At 45.3% G+C, this 22,483-nt stretch overlaps 2 protein-coding genes and 1 long non-coding RNA gene across 10 annotated transcripts; 2 read left to right on the plus strand and 1 right to left on the minus strand.

Moving 5' to 3' along the window:
- Nucleotides 1-392: 392 nt before the first annotated feature.
- On the plus strand, nt 393-19,540 carry tmem131l (transmembrane 131 like). 8 transcript variants are annotated; one of them, XR_008950913.1, is made up of 35 exons: nt 395-754; nt 1,463-1,536; nt 4,550-4,593; nt 6,484-6,555; nt 8,186-8,309; nt 8,432-8,548; nt 9,235-9,343; nt 9,972-10,045; nt 11,334-11,487; nt 12,104-12,162; nt 12,245-12,350; nt 12,424-12,526; nt 12,614-12,758; nt 12,893-13,063; nt 13,147-13,216; nt 13,292-13,415; nt 13,494-13,563; nt 13,653-13,762; nt 13,842-13,911; nt 13,996-14,129; nt 14,237-14,379; nt 14,459-14,645; nt 14,727-14,912; nt 15,017-15,169; nt 15,250-15,832; nt 15,911-16,026; nt 16,123-16,292; nt 16,368-16,598; nt 16,675-16,753; nt 16,821-16,933; nt 17,004-17,097; nt 17,197-17,264; nt 17,345-17,478; nt 17,661-18,011; nt 19,174-19,540. XR_008950913.1 is itself a non-coding variant. In XM_057035018.1 (34 exons), exons 1-34 carry the CDS (start codon nt 631-633, stop codon nt 17,958-17,960), a joined length of 4,608 nt encoding a protein of 1,535 aa, XP_056890998.1. In that variant the 5' UTR covers nt 393-630; the 3' UTR covers nt 17,961-18,198. The 8 variants fall into 8 exon arrangements, 7 of the variants coding, with proteins under 7 accessions (XP_056890998.1, XP_056891001.1, XP_056890996.1 ...); XM_057035018.1 differs by lacking the exon at nt 19,174-19,540 and having other exon boundaries at nt 393-754; nt 13,150-13,216; nt 17,661-18,198; XM_057035016.1 differs by lacking the exon at nt 19,174-19,540 and having other exon boundaries at nt 15,914-16,026; nt 17,661-18,198.
- LOC130527013 (uncharacterized) lies at nt 11,986-17,531 on the minus strand. Its single transcript, XR_008950914.1, has 2 exons — nt 17,321-17,531; nt 11,986-14,930 (listed from the first exon to the last, which is right to left on the minus strand). It is a non-coding gene; the product is annotated as an uncharacterized LOC130527013 (long non-coding RNA).
- A 770-nt stretch (nt 19,541-20,310) lies between the features above and the next one.
- LOC130527008 (protein PERCC1) lies at nt 20,311-22,351 on the plus strand. Its single transcript, XM_057035035.1, has one exon. It carries the CDS (start codon nt 21,352-21,354, stop codon nt 22,114-22,116), a length of 765 nt encoding a protein of 254 aa, XP_056891015.1. The 5' UTR covers nt 20,311-21,351; the 3' UTR covers nt 22,117-22,351.
- Nucleotides 22,352-22,483: the final 132 nt, after the last annotated feature.

Genomic DNA, 22,483 nt, shown 5'->3' on the forward strand with positions numbered 1-22,483 from the left:
ATGGAAGAGGTGAATCTCTGAGGAGATGGGAGGTGGCAGATTAGCTAAAAACTGCTTCTTCTCGCTGAAGAACAGTAACAAGAGGTGAAGGAAGGAGTGCGAGCTGAAACTATCCTGTGGGGAGGGAAAAAAACCCATAAATCAGATAATGAGGGGAAACGATTTGTCTTGTGAAAAATCTAAAATGGTTCCTCCATCTGCAGGTTTCATCAGATTATTTGTGACATTATGCAACGCACAGATGAAGCAGACGTGCGCAACTGCAGATATCCTGCAATTAGGCAAGAATGGAGAAGTGCTGCTCTCTTTCTGACTTACACCCCGATCAAGCTGTGCATGTTTGGCACTGAGGCAAGTCAGCGCAGGCAAAACTCAACATGAAACCATCTTTTTTTCACTGTAATTCCAACAGCGACAGTTGGGAAACCGCTTGAGGACGCCTCCATGAACCAGCATGCAAGCGAAAACTAAGGTTTACTCTAGTAAATAAAAGCGAAACTAGTGTGTGTCCACGCCGAACAGTGTGTTCGTGGAGGCGGGGGCCGACGCGGGGGGAGGGAGCTGGTGCCGCTGCGAGAGAGAAAGAAAGAGCAGAGCAGCACAAGGTAGGCTGCTAACCGAGGGGGCAGCATGGCGGAGCTTCAGGACTTCCAAGCAGGCAGCCACTGTCACAGGAAAACGTGGATCAATATACTATTGGGAATACTACAACTACTTTTGCCGTGCGTACAGCACGGGGGGGCGCAGCTGCAAGGTGGGTGCTCGCCTTTATTTCGCGTTTCAGGTGGGGAAAAACCCCCAAAACGTTAGCGCGTCCCATGTAAAAATGGGGAAAAAAAGGGAAAAAATGTCAACTCAACGCAACTGGCGTGACAACAGACGCTTGGTGATCGTGGCAGCGATACTGCCGAAATGGGGATTTACGAATAAATTGATAAGAACACTTAATTCTTGGTGCTGCACATGTATTTATACCCTTTTAATTCAGGGGTTCGTAGCCAATGTCAGCCTGCTAGTTCTTGCTAGCTGCCCGTGCTGTTCCGAACGATAACTTGTTTAGACGGGGAAGTTGATCTCGGCAGGCGAGGCCTTGAAGAACATTTAACCCTCGTTCTTTTTAACGCAGTGTAGCTTCGAAATGTATTAAAGCAACAACAGAGCTAATTATAGGGTCCGAGGGCCGTAGTGTCGAGAGCGATGTTTTCCAAGTTCGTTAGCATCGAGCTAACCCTCCGGCTAAGTGAGCAGCTAGCAAACAGCCTTTGTCAGCCTGCCGATGCGAAGTCATTTCCTCACTTGTCTGTGTGATTATCTACGCCGTTTCACTGCATTCAGATGGAATGACCCACCGTCTGAATGGAGATCGATGACTCCTTTTGTGGCTGTAGCTGCTGCTCGGCTGCCTGTGTTGTCAGTTTTGCTGTTTGCAACCATAACATCTCCCCGATCTCTCCCATTAAAGCCCTCAGTCAGGTGTCCAGCAGCGTGGTCGAGGTCTGGCAGCCAGAGGAAGCAGACCCATTAGTCCCACTTCAGGTAATTTCCCCCTTTTCTCTACTGTTTTTGTGTCCAGGCAATACGATTGTAGCCAATGCAATTAACAATCAAATAAGAATGAATGCAGCACTGCAGCCAGTTGCACGAACACGTGTGCACGGCTGCGTCTTTTGTGCTCCAGTTTGCAGTGAGCAGAGGTGTGTGTTTAACATGCACGTATGTGCCAAGCTATCCTCCATACGACCTTGTTAACTTTCTACAGCAGAGAGTTTGCAGTTCTCTAAATAGTGAAGTGAATCCAGCTCCAGGAGTCAGTCCACCATGTGGCTCCTCCTTTATTTTCTTTTGTACACGGTGTCCATTGTGGACTTCACTCAGTATTTCCCACATGGAGAGCTCCAGCGTGGCTCCTGCGTTACACCCCAGGCCCCTGTGAGGATCCCTGCGGTTCCTCCGTAAAATTGTGTTGCGCCTGATTTTTTTGCTGTAGCGTTCTCATTGTTGCCTCACTGCAGCCATGTAGGTGTGCGAGACCGTTGCGTAACAACCCAGCAAGGATAAAAACAGCAGGGTTGAATGTTGACTGATAAACCTGTCATGAGGTCACCAGCTGACTGTCATGTTACCTGAGGGGGGTGTGGCAGTTTCTGCAGGCTTTTGTTAACACAACTCAAAGCCATGAATAATTTGGTGGCTTTTTATAGCGCGCTTGCTTTATGCTTGCACAATATATCCTATACCATTGCGGCATTGTTGCTTGTTGCTGTATCAAGTTGGGCAAACTAGAACATCTTTGTTCTGCTTGATTATAAAGTGAAAACCACACGTGTATTTATATTTTTGCTTGTTTAATCTTAGATCCAAAAGACAGTATATTGTACAAGTCATTTCCAAAAGCCTAAATCATACAAGATCAAAAGAAAATGAGCATATATCATTCTTCTTTCCTCCATTCTTCCTTGCATTGCAGACAAATTGGCAGATGGCAGGATTGTTGACATTGTTGGGGTGTCGTGTTTAGATAGGCAGCGGTGAATGGAGCGTCTGTATTGGTTCCACAGGCGATGTGAAATGAAGCGTGACATGGGAGCCTCCTGATCAGCTGGTTAAGTAGCCCACTTTTACAGTAGGTTGCTGTGGCGACGCGGGAGATGCAGTGTTGAGGAGTCTCGGTACCAGATCAACTGGACTGATATACGGGGGGAAACGACACTTTAGACATCTTGATGTCAGACTAGGTCCTGGATTCCGGTTGGCTGCAGCTCTTCCGTCCTGACCGAAGCTCCGTGGTGATTTGGCCTCGGTGATTAGCGTCCGTCTGTTTGACTTTCTGTATGTAAATAGACTCTCGTCGTAATGTATCAAATCCTGGTCACGAGAATGAAAGCGAATACCCACGAGTGAAGACGAAAAGTGATATTTGCAGGGCAGCGACCACATGTCTATAAGGGGATGGAGAGTAATGGCTTCCGCCCTCCAAGTTAAAATGGTCCGTCCATTCACCTCCCCTTGAACGCGATGCGTGCCCAGAGACGGGCAAAGTCTCCCGATTCCAGTGCACCTATCGATGGCGCCATCATAAAACAGCCCCGAGTCCAGTTGCTCTCTTCCCTAGTGCACCAGAGGTCCAACAGCAGCCCCGGTGGACGGAACCGCCCCGTTGCAGACTGCATATCTTTGATTTGAGTGATATGTGACGATGGTGCTGCTCATAAACTCGGTATCTCGCCCTTATGTCCTCGGTCATTATAAACGACATGAAAAGCATGCTGTGGCTGCACGAAGCATAAGGAGGGGGCAAATATAAACTTGTTGATTAGCCAGGGGCGTGATGTGTGGGACAGAATCAATGGTCAACAGTAAATTGTGCAACTTAAACAAGTTAAATGAAATTAATAAAATTGGTAATGAAGGAATTTTTAATATAGCACACTTACCTTTATTTTATGCCACTTTCCGACATACAAGTCTACTTGCTGGTAGATCATCAGACAGTAAATAGTGATGTAACTACTAAACTTTGGCCTGACTTTAAAGGAGAAGCCTGAGCAGATTTCAAGATCTCCTGAGTGGGGGCATTATGTAAGGGTGCATGTGGAATGACGGATCAGAAACCAATTTGCTGCCCTCTGCCTTTTTATTTGCGGCAGCAGGTTTCTGCTTTAACGTGCCAGATTGTTCCTATGGAAACGGTATGTTCTGTGTATGAGGAGAGCAGAGCTTATCTGTGCAGGACATGTTTGCGCTGCTGCTTGAGAAACGCCGTTGTCGTGTGCAGTTACTCCATTTGGAGCCTGTTTTGATTAAATACACTCCCGCATGAGGATATTGTTTACGACCTTCATTCAGACCTGCTTGTGTGTGTTTTAACCACTCGCACCATTTTGGCACACAGCAGTGTGTCTGAACCCATTCTGACAAGAAACAGGAAGTAGTTTAAATGGCCAGGAAGTGCGCTGCTTTTTTTTTTTTTTTTTTTCTGCAAGACGCCACATTCTGGCTGAAATGGTGAAGTTGTGGGATTTTATTGTAAATTCTTTCCTGCGAGCTTTGATGCAGCAGTGGGATTAAAACAAAGGGAATTGATCGATGTGGTTGGCAGGTCATTACAAGTACAGCTTCGCTTAGTGGCGTCCATGGTGTGAAATCTGACAACAAACCGGATTCATACGCATTATTCTGTGAACTACATCGACTGCTGGCGCTGGCACAACCTGCTGTCGAACCGTCCAAACCCTGGGAGACGGGGTGGAAAGACAGATTGCCAGTTTCCTGGGGCTGTTCCAGTTTTCTCTTCAGGCATCCCAATTTATTCGCAGTAAAGTGACATTCTATCCCTCATAAAGCCCCTGACATTTCAGGGAATAAAAGACGGATGCAGCTGGTGTCGAAGTCCATTAGTCATTTATATAAATTCAATTTTAAAGTCGTATAGCAGATTTACATCCGTTCAAGCCTCCTTTTCATGCATTGGTGTCATTGCAGGAGGACTTGTTGCTCATCTGATCATGTTGACTGAGGTGTGTGTGTGTGCGTGTGTGCTTATTTCCAGATGGAGAAAGAGCGAAGGAAAGATGGTCTTCCACTAGAAGACAGGTATGCATTCTTCATGTACAGGGGAAAACTGGGCTTACTTTCACACTCATGTTTGGCGCTTGCACGTACACTCGGCAAATCTTGTTGGTATTTACAGCTGCGCGAGGTTGATGAAACGTTTCCACTTGTTTAAGAGCGACTCCTAGGAGCATGTCTAGCGTTTCCACCGAGCCACACAAGTGCCTAAAAACCCCGAACAGCACGCAGATCACGTCATTGAGGCGTGGTTTGTACAGGCTAACGCGGTCAGAAACGACTGTAGCGCCGCACGCTTTATGCAGCGAGTTCACACAAACAGGAAATTACTTCGCAGCTTAAACTGTGTCGTAGCTGTGGTGTGATGTATTTTATATTCACCGATAAGTGAAAAGGCCTGTGGAAGCCCTTCCTCATGTTCGGGCTGTGTTGTTTATGTTGGGGAGCGGGGGGGGGGGGGGGTGTGACGAGGGGAGAGTTAGGGGGCGTGCGTTAGCGAGGCACAGAACCAAATTCCTGACTAATTTTAGAACTCCTTGAAAGAAAAAGCAGAGGTCTAACTTTTCCAGCTGTTTTTTTTTGTTCCTCTAAAAAATTGTCCTGTAAATACACATTTGAGGGTAAATAAGGCATATTTTTCATTTTATACCTTCAGAAATTCTGACTTTAGGTTGTTTTTACAGGTCTCACATACAGAACACTTCACACTCAAAGAAAAAGCCCAGTTATTAGTACAACTAAACTGTTTAAAGTCCCCATCTCATGGTTTTAGAGTCCAGATATTGTATAATAATGTACCTGTACCTGTAACATTCTGTGTCTCTTGGAGCTTTTCAGTGCTGCAGTGTTTCTTGTTGCACGTAATAAACCTTTACTGAACAGTGCGACTGCCTGGCTATTTATAAGTCCAGCGAGGTGACAGGCACAGGAGGCTTCTTAGTGCTAGTTGACCTGCAGACCTCCGTAGTGTGGGCTGTGAGGCCTCTCGTGCCTGGGTTATCAGGCACTTGGCAGGCCTGCCATCACTCTCTCCAAGCCTAAAGTGCAAAGCACGTTACAGCTACAGAGGTTAATCTGTCTGTGGAGCCCTCGTTCATATGAAAACACTACATCTTCACCTCATTCTGCTGAGTATTTGAGAATTTCCATAGCTCTCCTTGTCTCTTGTCTCCTTCCATAGCACTTGTCTCAGCAGATTGATTTAACATTTCCTGACACCGGTGCTCCTAATTTCAGTGTTGTATTTATTCTTCCTCTGCTTTTTGTAAAAACACATGGTGACCAGTTGACCTAAACCCTGCACTGGGTCTGACCTCTCATAGCTGAGGTCACCGCTAACATTGACTTTATTTGAGTTCGACCCAGGGGATCGAGTAGCACCAGGCATAACTTGTTATTTTTGTACTGTGGCAGTGGACAGAACCTTCTACTACATCTCAGCGGTACCCTGGTTGGTTCCTATAAAAGGGCATAGGCAGTGAAGTTCAGAGTACAAGTCTAAAGTAAAATGTGGCTTCATGTAGTGATGAAGCCATTCTTGTTTTTACCTCGATTCTTGTCGGGGTAAGTTGTTTTAGTCTGTGCAGGGAGTAGGTGAAGTTGCCAGCTGTATCACTTGCATCAATGTAGATTCAGCTCTTAGTAGATGCTCTTTATGGAATAAATAAGCGTTCATGAGCTCAACGTATCAATGTGGAATCAATCACGGGCCCAACTAGTCCAACAATTCAGGTTAATCAGGAGAAATGTGCTAAAAATGTGGTAGAACACTTTCTAAAATCTAACCTAGGGGTAGTGTCAAGGAAAACTCCCAACATCGGCTTCAGTGTCGGAACATCACCGAGTCCCAGATTTCTTGTCTTGTCAGTATACGTCTGCGTGAACTTGACTTAAATATTCTCTTGTGAATTCTAGCTCTTCTCCATACTCGCGGGAGAATGGGTGGCCCCTGCATTTTCAGCCCCCAGCGCTGGATTTTGGAACACAGTAAGTACCTGTTTTGACCATCTTGTTTTACGATAATTAGCGTGCCAGAACAAGCGTATGTGCTGGCCCTTTTCCAATGCTACGCAAACGTCACCTATTTCACATCACCGACGACTGGTTCTGAAGTGTGTGGGAAAACCCCCCCCGACTTGATTTAACAGCCTTAAAATAAACCATTTATGTCAGAACAGAAGGGGAAGATTTTCAGCCTTCACAAACCGAAAGGATATCCAAGTATGGCATCAAGTTTACTTTCCCATCGCACACATGCACTGGAGAGGGTTCACCCCAGTCGGAAGGACTCCGAATGTCACCGTTTTCCTCCATTACCAGATATATTGCTGTGCTTGGACAGCGGTGGGCATTCTTCCCGTTAAAAGCAAACACAAACTGCAGAAACAAAAATAAAACGAGGAAATTTGGAAAATTACCCCACACATCAGACTGTTGTTACAGTTTCTTCTGTGGGAACAGAAGAACGAAGGAAACTCGGAGAGCAGCCAGGAAGTTTGCATTTAAAAATGTTTAAAGAAGAAGAAACAATCACCTGCCAAAATATCTTTAAAATAAGTCATTATTTGAAGATCAATTAAGGGTTGTCAGTGTTGCAAAACATGAGTTTCATTTGCTTAAAAAGAAAGCAAATGTGGGCACAATCAAACAGGAAGTGAAAGACGATTCAGTTTTAGCTTTCAAGGAAGATGGAGCCCACTATTATTTCAAATAATGTAGTAACTAGGAATCAAAATGTCACATTGCAAAGTCTATCTGTGTCCCATCTTCATGCACACCCGTGCATATGCCACATGATGATTGGCATCACATTTGACGCTAATCGGTCAGGTCTTCTGTAACTTCTTTTTATTGCACAGAGAAAGGAAACATGTTGCTCCATTATGTGGGTGAGTCAGAACACTGCAGAAGACGGCGTTCAGCAGTTTAGTCTCAGATAAAAAAGCCAAAATGAAAATAAACCTGGACACCAAAGCTTCAGACACGAGCTCTTTTGGAAGCACCTCACAGTTTGTGCTTGTGCAATATGAAATTATAATGCCATTTTGACTAAAAAGGAAAATCAATTAACTGGTTGTTCTAATGAACTCCAGCCGACTGTGGATATAAAAGCTATTTAAGAGGCTGACATTTCACGGCAGCAGTCTGCTGCAGAAGTGTCCAAAGCTCGCTGTGCAGATGGAACCCAAAGCTTTTTCACAGGCGTTCTCATGACCTTATTTGTATATGTGGTTTTACGTGTGACAGGCCTTCTCGGTTTAAACACGAGGAAGGCCAACATGCCTCTTATCATCTGTTGACAGAGCCAAATGGCTACATTTCAGTTTATAGCAGATCGTCATTGACTGAATAAGACTGCATTCTTTAATGTTTTCAGTCATAACAGTTGCCTCATTCACGCTAAGTGAGCAGGGAAGTCATCCAATTGAACAAAGATGAATAACCTACAGGGAGTATAGGAGATTTGTTGTGTTGACGCTGTTGACATGTGATCAGAAATTAGATTTGGGCCACTTTTGCTCCAGTCTAAATGTTCTCACGCGGCGTACCGGGACCGTTTCAGCACACCTCCAGCTCACAGGGAGAGTTCTGATCTTGTTTTGTTTTTCATTTGCAGGCCGCTGGGGCTGGCTAGAGCTGAAACCATATATATACACAATCCCAGCCCGGAGGTTCCTGTGACGTTGTTGTCAATGTTTACAACAAGCAGACATTTTTACGTACCTTTCTTTCACAGAAGAGTAAGTGGTTATGCATGTTTATGTGCACATCTGGTGTTACTTATTTACTACATATGCAATGAGTCGTGTTCTTTGCAGAAACGATGAAAAACACACATCCATGCCTTATTGTCCTTTCTTAGGTGATCCCACCTAGAGGGAAGGCATCTTTTAAACTAATCTTCCTCCCGTCCGAGGAGGGCAACGTTGAAAACACTTTATTTATAAACACATCGGCCCACGGGCTGCTGTCATATCAGGTCAGTAGCATCAACGCGGCCCCTCGTGTAACGTCTCACCTGTAGCATCAATGATGTGTCTCTAAAAAATAACAATAATCCTTCATCCAGGTAGCCTTTGTTTCGCCGTGTGCAAATATTTGCTTGATATTTTCTGAGCTTATAAGATCTGTATGCCCAGTTTGCTGTTGAAATATTCACACTCCAACTGAGAGTTCAGGTCTGAAAAACTAAATGCAAATGTTTTTCTCTCCTCTTACACCACCAGTGTGTCATCATGATGGTCATCAAAGTCCTGAGCTCACACGTTCTGACATATGTTAAAGGTTTAAAGTGTTCTGATGGTCACGTGTCATCTGTTTGCACAGTGTCAGCTTTTTAACTCTAAAATAAGGTTTATTCTGCAATGTGTAAAGTGATTAGTTTAATCTCACAGCTCTTCTAATCTGGTGCTGTTTCTCATAGCAAGCAACAATCTTCCTCTTTAGATGCAACCTTAAATTGGCAGTGGCTCCTGGCTTTATTTTCTGCTGGTATTAATGTTGTTAAGCAGCGGGTTTATTATTACACTATGACTGCTGCTACCAGTTCAGTCCAGGGTCACAAACCTGACTTGATCAGCCCGTTTGCGTGCCGGTTCTGTCTTTAATGCAATCCACATGATTTGTCGGGTCTTCTTTTTAATTCAGTTTTGTGCTCCTTTCCAGGTGTTTGGTGTGGGAGTTCACCAGGGTTCATTAAAATCTGTCCAAAGGAAGGAGAGTCTACTACTATTCCCTCATATCCAGAGCATTAAGTTGACCCAAACTCAGGCATGTATTACTTATTTTGCTGGCTGTGCATATTATAGTGTTGAGTAATCATTGGAAACAGCTGATTTCCCTTTTCCTGCCAGCCCAGATAAACAAACAGCTGCTAACATACAAAGTGAGGCTCTGTGATGCGGATTAGCTCTCAAATACCTAATGAACTCTCAATCACAACTGCAAATGTGAATCTGCAACATACTGACATGCAGTGAAATGACAAACCACACACGTGACACGTGTCAAGACTTTAAATCGTGGGTAGGTGTCACCTCCACAAACAGGAAGTGGAGTGGCAGTTGCAAAATGTAACAGTGGCTTGGGTCACATCATCCTCAGGCTGCAGTTGGGGTTTTTTTTGCCAAATGCAGCATTTTCTTTATACTGCTAGCTGCCTCCAACCTAAATGATGTATTTTAGCTTATGATCTAACAGGCAAATCATCTGGCTGAAGCTGAATTTAGTCCCTTTCCTGATGTTTGTTCCTCATGGCAGAGTAATAGCATGTTTTTTAACCCACAAAGTAGAAAGCCTGAGGCCTGGAGCCTGTCACACCAGATATCAGACGGAGGACAGAAATACACACTGAAGAAGCTGCCAGAAGCTTATTGGTTTTACCATTCTGTTTCCTCAGGAAGATGACTCCAACAGCACAACGCTGGGTCTGCTCCTGGAGTGCAACTTACCCAAGAGTTTATTCAACAGTCCCCAGGTACTGGCTTCTAACACAAAAATGGGTTTTCTTGAACCAATAACCTAGATCCCTCATACAGTAGATTTTACTACAAATACTAAAGTAATCCAATGTAATTGGATCCATGGTGTTAAAACAAGCAAACCGCTGCCAACAAAATGTCCTCCATTAAAATAAAGTCAATTTTCTTTATTTGTTTATGAGAATTTCCCTCATTTCCTTAATACAGTTGTGTAAGCAGTTTATCTGAGTATTACTGGTTAATTGTGATGATCACTTAGCTGATTCTTTAGAAGAAGAAAACAGGTTTGACCATCAGTAGAGAACGCTTTATTCCTGGTGCCTTAGAGTCTTGTAGCAGTAAATCCAGGTGTTTGAGGTGGAGCAAATGTGACGAAAACCTCCATCTTTGGTTCCAGGTTGCATTAATTCTTATACTCCTGTCACGCTCGCTGGGTTTCAGACTCGTGGGCCTTCTGCTCAGACAGCTGGGCTCTTCATCTGTTTTCTCTTGAGCCTCGGAGGATGAGACCTCTTGCCAGACTCCATAATTGCTTTCTCAAGAGTGTCTATAATTGACACGGGGCTCCCAGTGCTTGCATGGTGCAATCATGATGATGCAAGAGGCGACTGTGTCGTCATGACGGAGACATGAACAGAAGTCATTCTAAAGTTATGTTACTGTCCCGACTGTGGCTTTCAACTCTTTTCCAAGATTATCACCTGTTCCTCTAAACTCTTGGAAGATTAAAAAGAGGCACACTCAACTCTGTGTTGCTCCTTTGGTTTCAAGGGATTAGTTTTGCTATTGCCGTGGTGAGCCCTCGTGGCGCTCGGCCAGGGGATCTGTCGGCAGATCATCGGGCACTTCTTCACTGTCTGAGACGAGTCTTGGTTTCCACAGAGATTTGCACCTTCCCAGTTCACATTTATCACCCCGAGTTGAGGGACGAGGTGGGGGGTGGGGGTGGTTTTAGGATCCGCTGTGTTTTTCTTCCACCCCGGTCACCATTTGTACCGGTTGTCAAAGGGCAGGGTGAAAACCCATTGACTGATTACCTACTGATTAATGGGGTCATTTTAGGTGCCGCCGGAGTGTTGACGGCGAAATTGTTTAAGTTCATTAGATCAGTAGATGCTTAATATCTACGTGCACTGACAGCAGTCTGTGGAAACCTCGGAACATGCAGAGTGTCCGGCAATAAAAATATTCAGTATATCACGGAATTTCTGTTTTATTCCTTTCGATTCTCGTGCTTCTCCTGATCGGTTCACAGTATTGGTTTGTCTGTCTTGTCCTGAGTAGGGGTCCTGCCTCCAGAGTGAGGAGCACCTCAGCCTGCAGATAAACCTGTCAGCACGCGGTGACCGGCCCGCTGACCTGGACAAGCTCAAGCCTTATGTCATTGAACACATTTTGGTGCTGCTGGTGGCCCCCACCGCTGGACCGGCCGCAATAGGTTAGTTTGTGTCTGGCTTCCTGTTTGTTTTCACATTCATAATGTCTCCATCTTTTTCAACACAATTAAAGAACACTTAATGATCCACTCCAAGAACTTACCAAAAAAATATGGCTCTATTGCTGCGGCCATGTTAATAATAACTGTTTCTAAACATGTGGCACAATCTCCAAATGTGTAGAGTTAGCAGCATGTGTAGACAAGTCTGTGCATTTGCTTATGTCAATATATACTGTATATATATGTATGAAAGGTGTGGGTAGTTTTTTGCTGTATAATCACAAAATGACACAAATTAATGACTTAAAATTCTAAACAAAGGCTACAACATAAAATAGGAAAAGCCAGTTTGAGAGGCTCAATGGGGCCATAAATAAGTACAATTCACGGGTCAAAAGGCAGAGATAAATTTGGCAGAGATAAATTAAACAACAATGGATGTGTCTCACTATGATTTATAACTAGTGTTACAAAACACAAGTGCATATATTTAAAAAAAATAAATAAATATTAAATTGCTGCCTCCAGGATCAGGTTTCAGGAAACTTTTCTGTATTTCAGTCAGACTTCTGTCACATCTGTACATGTCTGTAAACTGTAAACTTTTTTTTGGCAGATCACCCAAAAATAGGAGTATATATGTTAAATTCTGGAAGCAAGAAGCTTTTTATTAAAGTAAGTGTTTCATTGATTTCTATTTAAGGTTGTAGCCAATCATACACAGATGAGACTTTGACAAGTTGATTTATCCCCACAGGACATGCAGGTGCTCACAAAAGTAGAGACCAGCCTTAAATTTAATCAGATAATGCTACGGTCAGAGGCGAAGAACTTCACTGAAGTGGCTGCACTTGCCTGCAGAGGTGAAAACCTATTTTCTAATAAATAATTTCCAATTTATCCAACTACCTCTCTGAAGTGCGACTGTTGTTGCAGGTCCACTGCCGGGCCATGGAAGGAAATGCATTAGTCATGTCAGTTTAAAAATGCTGGGAAATCAGACAGCCCACAGTTTCCCTGGAATACACATTGCAGACCGGTAATATCTTTACTTTAATTCAACAATTCCAACACGCAATCCTGCTCCATTGCCTTGTACACGGCGTCTTGTTTTTCAATCCTGCAGGTGGACACAGGTGGATTTATTCAGCCTGTTGAAGGTGAAGCAGAGAGACGCAGACACGATGGATCTGTGGCTGACAAATTCCTTCCTGTCGCCCATCACTGTGATGAATGCCAGCCTTTCACACAACCTCCAGGGAGCACTGAAGGTATTCACCACTGCAGCCAGTAATGTTGGGAATTCTGGCGACGGCTATCTTTTCGACCACGCGTAGACTCGATATTCTTCCCTCTGCTGCTGCAGCAGGATTTGATGTTGTCTCTGATGCCCCCTGTGTGTTAGGTGATGAACTTCAGCGGTGCGTTGATAGTTCCTCAGGGGTGCTGGTACCTTCTGTCCCTGCAGCTGCTCAGCACGACCCTACCTGTCAATCAGCTGTCTGCATTGAGCCTGTACACCAACCTGGGCACAATCCTGCACATTCCTTTTTACTTCTACTCCACCCCGTCCATGGTGAACAACCAGCCATAGTTTAAAGTTTAAAGGTCTGGAGATAGACGGCAGTCCGTAGTGCTAACAGTTGATGTGTGTGTCAGCAGGGGGAGGTGGTGTTTGAGACCGAACGAGAATGTGGACGACCCTGTTCGCTCAGGTTGTCTGAAGCAGGTGAGACACGGCTTCAAACGCTACAGTAAATAGACTAAATTGTGAGGAGTTTAATGTCCTCCTCCTTCCCTTCAGGTCTTTCAGAGTGGCAGCGTTCCCTCCTCCCAGACTTTTTCTCCTCATCTTGGCCTGTAGACAACAAACTGGCTGCTGAGCTCTGCTCTCAGTGGCAGTGCCAAAAAGACAAGCTAACTTGCAGGTACTTTGTTGCAGTTTTATTTATTAATTCTGCAATTTTAAAATCAATATTAAAAGTTTTTTTTTTTTGTCTGCTCAGGTGGCCCAGACTCCCAGTAGAGACATCCAGTCCTCTGGAATTTGGGGCTACACCTGTCAATGAGAGCAAGGTGGGCAACACATGGACTCTTCTGTCTAGCATTAAATCTATTCTATTTGCCTGCAGCTTTAATAAAAGCTTGCTCTCCGTTTGCTTCAGGTAAAGACGTTCACTCTGAAGAATCCGTCCTCTTCAGTGGTGTCTGTAGAGATCCGTATTCTCTCCTTGTACCCTGCTCCCCTGGAGGCGCTGGAACTCCTCTCCAAATGGTTTGTCCTTGTTTGTTTTTTTGCCGTGTGTAAATTTCCCAGCTGCCTCAGCAAACCACCGACCTGTTTTCATTCGCAGGTTTAATATCAGCCCCCTGTCTCTCAACATCAGCACCTCAGAGTTTACTCTCTTGGCTTCACCTCCCAAGGTAACGTCCTATTTTTGTGCTCTCCATCCCCCCCTCCACCCCTCATCCCTCTTAATTATTTTCTTGCCAAACATTTCTGTGCAGGCTGGTGAGAATGAGGAGGACATGATGGGAGAGGGTGTCCTGCGTCTGCTACTGCAGCCCTGGGAGACCAGGGAAGTCGCTGTGGTCTTCACTCCCTCTGATCACAAACCCACCACAACCCTCCTCATCATCAGGTGCTCAGTTGGTCATCAGGCCCACCGCTTTAGAGCCTGTTGCTATTATCAGGCACTGAATAAGTCCTAGTTGAGCTTTTAACCTGTTTTGCCTTCGTCTGTTGCAGAAACAACCTGACAGTCTTCGATATGAAGATGGTGCGGGGCCATGGGGCCAAAGAGGTGCTCAGAGTGGGCGGCAAGTTGCCCGGCCCCGGAGCCTCTCTGCGCTTCAACGTTCCACAGTCAACTCTCATGGAGTGCCGGGACGGTGAGAAAAATGATATTTTTGCTCAATTCTGAAGCAAAAACAAAGAAACCCAGAGTGACTGTGGCTGTTTCCCCCTCAGGCCTGCGCTCCAATAAGCCACTCTTCGCCATTAGAAAGAGTTTCAAGGTGGAGAATGCAGGAGAGCTTCCTCTGACTGTTCTGTCCATGAATATAAATGGATACACGTGTCAGGGATTTGGATTCGAGGTGTTGCAGTGTCGCCCCTTCAGTCTGGAACACAACAGCTCCTCTGAGATCACCATCGCGTAAGTGCTGTTTGGTTATTTGTGTTGGTCCTTAATGTTTCCACTTGAGGGTGACGTGCAATGTCTCACCTGTGTTCTCAGGTTCACGCCAGACTTCACCTCATCCTGGGTCATCCGGGACCTCACCCTGGTGACGGCACGGGGCACCTCTTTCGCTTTCACCCTGAATGTGACGCTGCCGCACCACATGTTGCCTCTATGCGCTCAAGTGGTTCCTGGGCCCAGCTGGGAGGAAACCTTCTGGGTGGTCACACTCATCTTCACCTGGTCAGTTCCTCTGAAGTTCTGCACAATTGAAGGTGTAAACGAGGGTCAGACACGAAGCTGAAAGTTTCCACTCTAAGGTTTCTCTGATCTGCTCCCTGTTTCAGCTTCTCCTTGTTTGGTGTGTGTCTGATGGCCTTCCACCAGGCCCAGTATATTCTGAGCGAGTTCTCCACACCAAACGTCAGGAGCAACCACAATTCTGTGCTGTCCAGGGAAAACAGCTCTGTCAACAACAACAACACGCCCAATGGAGTGACGTATGTGAACCGATCTTTCTGAGGTGAATTCATCAACTGTTTATGGTTCCTTATGGAGTTTTGTGCTTTGTCTTTTGCAGTAAACCAAAGGGCAGTTGTAAGAGCTACGTGGACACCTGTCATACCTCAGATAAGGGAAAGGGGCGTGGCTCTCCAACCCTGGCCAACAGCCCCGCACCACGTCATCACGCCTCCAAAAAAGGTTCCTCAGCCACTCCATCTCAGGCACAGAAGAAACCCAAAGTTTCACTCTATTACTCCAAATACAAACCCAGCTCCACCACAGCCCCTGGTGTGATAACAGTAGATGAAGAGCACGAGGACCTGACCCCAGAGGCACCCTTGACCCCAGAGGCACCCCTGACCCCAGAGCCGCCTCTGTCCCCGGTCCCTGACATCTGCAATAATAATGAACCCGCTTTCATCAGTCAGCTGGATGAGAAGATGTCTGCAGACTTTAAAAAGGAGCAGAGCAATATCGAAGACACACTTCCAGCAGCAGTTATGTTTCCCATGGAAATGCCTGCTGGTTTCCCAGGCAACGTCACACTGAGTCCAGGACCGAGACCGGGTCTGTTGATGTGCAGCCCTATGGAGAAGAGCTGCACCGAGCATTATGCACAGAAGATGGACTCTGATAAAAGGGACAGTTCTGAATTAGAGGTAGGACACGTTCACTCAGTTTGGTATTTTTCCTCATTGATGACAGGATGAAAGAAACTCACTGTTTCTTTTACACAGCAGCTGAGAGAAGATGAGAAAGGGCAGAAAAAGAAAGCACAGAGTGCTGAGACACTTGCTTTTCCAGGGAATAGTAAGGGAAAAAGGAGCCGCAGGAAGACGGAAAACATCTCCAGGTAATCTGAGTCCACTCAAATGTGTTCTGAAGTCTTTTACAGACGCGTCTCTTTATGTTCTAACTTAATATCATTGTGCCTTCATTACTGTCAAAGTGCTCCTGAGCTTGATGTAGTAGTGATTCCAGAGAGGGAGAAAGACCTCGATTGGAAAACGGGCGAGCATAACAACGGCGGAACCCGCAACAGGAACCGCTGCTGCAACGGCCCCAAATCAGAAGCACCAAAGTCTGGACAGAGCGCCGAGAGCTGCCTCAAACAGAACGGTGGGCCTCCCGTTCCTGCTGCTTCACTCGCAGCGTGCTTGGGTTCTAGTCTTACTGGTCCTTACTGGTGTCCAGCAGGTGTGTATCCTGCACGCACCCGGCGAAAGTGCACCGTGGAGAGGCGCGGCGGCGTTTGCGAGTCAGGCTCGGACTCCGGCAGCTCGTCGGGGAGCGTGAGGGCCAGCAGAGGGAGCTGGGGCAGCTGGAGCAGCACCAGCAGTGTGGAGGGAGACAAAGAGGCTGGGGCCCGCATGCACCCCTGCACGCACCCCTGCACACACCCCTGCACTACCTCATCAAGAAAAAGTAAACACTGATTGTCATTAACGAGGAAAAGCAGAACCACTGGCAGACGAGTCATGGCTGATACTGTCTTTGACAGGGGAATCCATGTACAGCGTCACTTCAGGAGAGCAAGACTGCTACCGTGACGCCGTGAATGCAACCTACAAGACTTTAAAGTAAGTTAGAAAACATTTATCTCTTTTTTGACTACTGCACATTCATTTCTGTGTGTTCCTTGAACAGTTTGTACCACAAAGAGCAGTGCCAAAGCCCAGATCCCCCCGCCTCCAGTTTCATCCCCAGTTTTGCTGCTGTGGCTGCAGGAGTGGACAGGAACCCAGATAAAGACGTTCATGGTAAATTGCCACATTCTTTCCGGAAAAGTCTGAAACGATTAGAGTGTGCACTGACCAGTGTACCGTTCAGATCCGACAGGTCAATATTTACCCGAGTTCAGATACAACACCGCTGAAGCTCTGCCCTACATACCTCAGCCAGCCAACCCTGCGGTGTACAACAGGTGGGTTTTATTAAAGCCTCTGCAGCAGCGTTCGTCTGCTCAGTTTGGCTGTTCGATCAGTTTGATTTTTATTTTATTTTTTTCCTTTCACTCCATTAGGTTTACCTGGAGTGGTGCCAACAGCCATTGTAGCCCCTACGCCTACTGTGAGGAGCGGAACTACATCGGTACTGTTTACTTCCAACCTTAATACTGTCTGCATGTGTGTGCACACAAGGCTCACCTGTTTGTCCTCCTGCCGTCGTAGGTAACAGGACATTTCCAGGTACTTTTCCCAGTCAAAATGTTCAAAGGACACACCGCAGTCAGGCCGGCTGGACCGAGGAACAGCCTCAGGAATCGCCCTCAGCCTGGGACACTGCGGCCTGTGTGGGCAGCAAGGTGATTCATTATGATCATTAACTCTCAAATGAAGTCTCGCAGGGATCTGTGAGATGATTGCATTTAAAGGAACCGGTATTGGCACATTTTGCTAGGTCAGAAAAGGATCTGAGAAATGTTAAATACTTGGCTGCAGCACCTCGTGCATCTTGGACATTTAAAGGTGTCTCTGTCCTCCACAGCCATACTTCTCTGGGACACGCAGCCTCTCACCCATGTCCAGCCTATTCGGATCCATCTGGACCCCTCAGAGTGATCCCTACCAGCGCCACTTTCAACCAGAACGGTCCGCCCCCGTGTCTCCCATCACCCCACCTCATTCTCCTTTGAGCCGGGAGTTAGAAGGGAGATGCGCCCCAAACCAGTTCTCCAGCTTCAACCCGTTTGGCCCGCACATGAACCTTGACATATGGAACTCCGCCTCCAACCGCAGCTCCAACTCGCAGCTCTCCAACGACTCCGGCTACTGCGGAGATGTTTAAAAATGGAAAACGACAGCCCTTAAAACATAAGTGCAAACATATAAATCAATGGTATGTAAAAGAAAGGAAATAAAAATGAATGTTCTTTTATCAATATTGGGGAAAATGTGAATATTCCTTTTATGTTCCCATTTTCAAATGTTAAATGTTGTGAAAGGTTCAGCATTTGTTGTATATTTTTCTAGATGTTTTGCAGTTTTGATCATAGAAAATAAAAAAAAAAAGGTTTTGTACTTGACCTCTCAGTCAGGAATGATTTTCGTAATGGATCACCATGACTACTTATCTACCATAAAGTTGGTTCAATGTGGAAGGAAGTAAAGGAAAGTAATATACATTAAACCTTAAATGTTTGGGTTAACGTAAGAAACTGTCGATTCAATTTAAACTGAAATTTCCAGCAAGGCCGCAACAAACGGCTCCTGGCGCCATTACAATATTACACAATACATCACTGGCACAAATTAAATTTAGGCAAAAGTAGAAAACCCCATTTTATATAAAATGCAATTTTAAGGTAAGTTATCCTCAGTCACCTGGAGATGGATAAGAAGTTACAGCTCACCTAATAATCATTACAATTAAGAATTTTTTCCCGGGCTTGAAAGTGCTGAACTTACACTTTAGCGCCCTCTAGTGGCTGCGAAGGTGAACCACAGACTCCAAGGTTTTTACTCGTTTTCTATTTCAATCTAAAATACTGCATGTTTCCTATGATTCAATTTAAAGCAAAAAAATAAAAAACCAAGAATATACTCACAATTCAAAAGTAGAGTGAGTTCCTGAATCAAAAGGCTGCTCTTTCAACTGCAGAAAAACAAAATATCAAATTACATTGTGGAGGATTCAATTAAAATTTGAATACCTTAGAATCCTTTTTGATAAAATTTAAAAATGAATATTTTGCACAAGTCAAGCCCTGCAGAAGTGGCAAAATGCGACAATTTAAACGGGAAGCAAGACCTCAGGGAAGAGGGAGAATATCCATAATTAATTCAATAAAACTAAAAGGCAACACAACAATGACAGGCATTTAAATTAATGACAGGCATTTAAATGAGATTTAGCATAAATTAATTTTAGCATATCCAATCATTAAAAAGGAGTGCCTTGTAATAAAAGGTATCAGTAAAATCCAAAGATGGCGCTCACGCATCCTGTAACTGCTCCAGACAAACAAGCAACTGCTCAAACCTGTTTCCCTGTTTTCTAGCCACTGAAGAAACCAAAGGGAATTTCTCTGGAAGAAAATAATCAAGCACTAGAAGCATCATTTAGGTTTCCACAAGGCAGGTTTGGAATCTTACAAAATCAATAAATATTCTGAGACTAAGTGCAATAAAAAATATTTCCATCTTCCTGCCATACAGAAAAGTCCATTTGTAATTTCTCCGGTCTTTTTTTTATTTTAAAGTGAGTTTTTTTCTAAACTAAATTTTGACTAACAGTGTATTTATTTGATTTGAGCAACATTTCAGGATGTACTTGATTTTAGAGTAAAAAAGGTCCTGGAGACTAAATAACAATAATGGAGTTCACAGAGAATCTATAAATAACGATAATAAATATGTGTGTGTGTGTGTGTCATGTGCTTATGTGCCTAAAAGTGTGTGTAATTCATGGTCAGACTCTTGAGTGCTGACATATTGCTGTTATTGATCTTTAGTCGTAAAATCAACACAGAAGCCTGGATACTGACGACAGGCGGACCAGGGTGGAATGGTCTCTCTCTCTCTCACACACACACACACACACACACACACACACACACACACACACATGTACATATTTACAGAGTTACAGATGTCTGTAAAATAAAATGTAGTGAAGTGCATGACATTAATCAGATTACCGATTCTGAGACACAAACGAGATTCACAAAATTTACCTTCATTTGAGATGTTTACATGTAAATATATGTGATCATATACAGACACATAAATAATGCGCACACACACACACACATGTGCCATGTGTGTTCATATACACACATTAAGATAATTTTATGCTATTTCATTTGAATCAAAAATATTTTATCAAATCCAAATAATCAAATAAGAAACCAGAAATGGAATTATAAAAATTTAAACAGCTCCATTTGATCAGTTTATGAAACATGTTAAAATGCTGAAGCTGTCAGACATAAATTCTTTAATATCTACATGCTTTATCAATACTACTAATAATAGACAAATGCAATATACTAAGAGAGCAACAAACTCAAGAGCCAGTCAATACTTCACTAATAATATAAATACCTCATTAGTGCTTCGTGTTCTCTTCAGGAGCCATTAGCACATTTGTAGCTTCAGTCACCTGGTTGTCACCTGACACAATGGGGTTCGTTGGTAGCCTCCAACGAACCCCATTGTGTCAGGGGAAGTTTCAACGACCCGCATAATGAGGTGTGGAGCAACCAACAACAAGGTGATAGCAGGAATAAGGAAAAATAAAATTGATTAAACCTCAAATAAGGCGTCCTGTGGGTCGGTATTGATGCTAAATCTGTCAAACTGATCAGTGCCTCCAACTCAGTCGCCAAAAACCATCATCCACAACAGGTGAACTACAGAAGCCCGTTTGACCCAAATCTACAGCCACTTTTCCCCAAACAAACAACGTACTGTACATGCGGTGACTGTGTCTTTTGTGGCGGTCATACGGGGGTCAAGCAGCCAGAAAAGGACACCTGAACATCACCTACAACCTATAACAAAAGCTGATCTGAAGCAGCCGACAACACCCTGTTTGAGTCTGTCAACAACCAGAAGCCAAAGTCAGAGTTTGCAAAGGCTCACAGTTCCGTTTTCAGGGAGGATTAGTAGTTTGGAAGGCTGACGTGTGTTACTCTGACTGCTGGGTCCCACTGAGAAACAGACAGAACATTGTGTAGCGTGGAGACCAGTCGCCCAGTTGCCCCCCCCCACCAGCAACCATCCGCCCTTTAGAAGTCAAAACAGCGTATGATCTGATTTCACGCTCTTTTATCCTTTAACTAGCCTGATAAGGCAGACGGAAAGAAGCAATGATGTGTGTTGTCAGTGTGCGCGTGTGTTTAAAAACTCTCCATCGTCCCCTAGCATCATTCCATCCCCTCATCCATTAGACCCGGTGCCCCCCCCTGCCCCCGGTTGCCCAGCGATAAAGTAAATAAAGAGTGTTTGGTCAATCCGGCATGCAAATATTTGTTCTTGAAGCTGCTTCATCCATCAGGACACACACACAGAGACACACACACACACACACACACACACACACGTGCAGCGGCGTGCTGAGGTATATATACAGTGGTGATCCCAGCGTTACACGCACAGAAATCTGGAGCCGCTGCTGACGCGGGACAGAACCCCGGCTTTTGTTGCCTAACTATTTCCAGTGTTACTGTGTCGACATGGCGACGGGCATCATCCGAAACTTTCTGATCCCGGCGCCGCCGCCTTCAGCCTACCTCCCTCTGGTTTTCCAACAGTGTCCTTACAGCCAGGACAAGGAGAAGATGCAGGAGGACAACTCAGAGGTGAGGGAAGGTGAAGAGTATGAAGAGGAGGAGGAGGAGGAGGAAGACTGCGACATCGTGGAGGAGGAAGAGGAGGAGTGCGCCAAAGAGGCCTTCCTCACTTCTGGCCCCCAGGCGTTGGACGTGACCAAGCGGCTGCTGAGGTTTGCGGATCTCATCAATCGCGACGTGCAGCACTACTTCGGCCGCTCCTCCGGCGAGGAGGCCTGCGACATCTACAGCGACCCCATCTCCGTCACAACCAGCGGGCGCCTCCGTTACTATGACGACCTGCTAAGAATTGCAAGAGAAAGTCCAGAGGAGCCGGAAAACTCCGCACAATGCAGGGAGGCTCAGGGAGGCAGCGGTTTGGGACCCCTGGCAGAACTGTTCCAGCTCGGGGGCACCGGTCAGGGCCACAACAGACCCATGATCAAACGACACCTCCCCCTCAGTTTCTGGTCCGAGCCCTCGCCGCGCTGCCCCGCGGGCGACTCCAGCCGCCCTGACGCCATGGACACGCGCGACGACGCGTCGTCCCAACACGCCACGAGCTGCCTGGAGAACAGCCAGCCGGACTTCAGCGACCTGCTGGCGTTCTGGGAACCGAACCCAGAGATCACACACACGCTGACGGACAACACACACATGCAACACTGACCTCAATGAGGGAGACACACCTAATATTCAAAAAAATGTAAAAAGCAGGACTAAAATGGTGGATTAAACTGGTTTTTCCTACATTATTTACGTAACATGTATGCTTTACCCCCCAATTTTAGTTGTGGTTCTGGAAAACCTGAGCATCAAAGGTGAAAGGTTCTACACCTGCACAGATTAAAGTGAAACCGTCGCGATCATGTGTCACAAATAAAGGTCTTTTTACCACTGTTGAGTGAGTTGTTGCTGTGTGGGTCTGAGGTGGCAGGAAAAGCTGGAAACATCTTGCTGTCGTGCGTGTGCACAGGTCGGAGCCCACGCAGACAAACCTGAGCCGCAGTGGGAAAATGACTTAAATGTTTAATGA

The sequence above is a fragment of the Takifugu flavidus genome, chromosome 6 (assembly GCF_003711565.1).
Source record: "Takifugu flavidus isolate HTHZ2018 chromosome 6, ASM371156v2, whole genome shotgun sequence".
In the NCBI taxonomy this organism is placed as follows: Eukaryota; Metazoa; Chordata; class Actinopteri; order Tetraodontiformes; family Tetraodontidae; genus Takifugu; species Takifugu flavidus.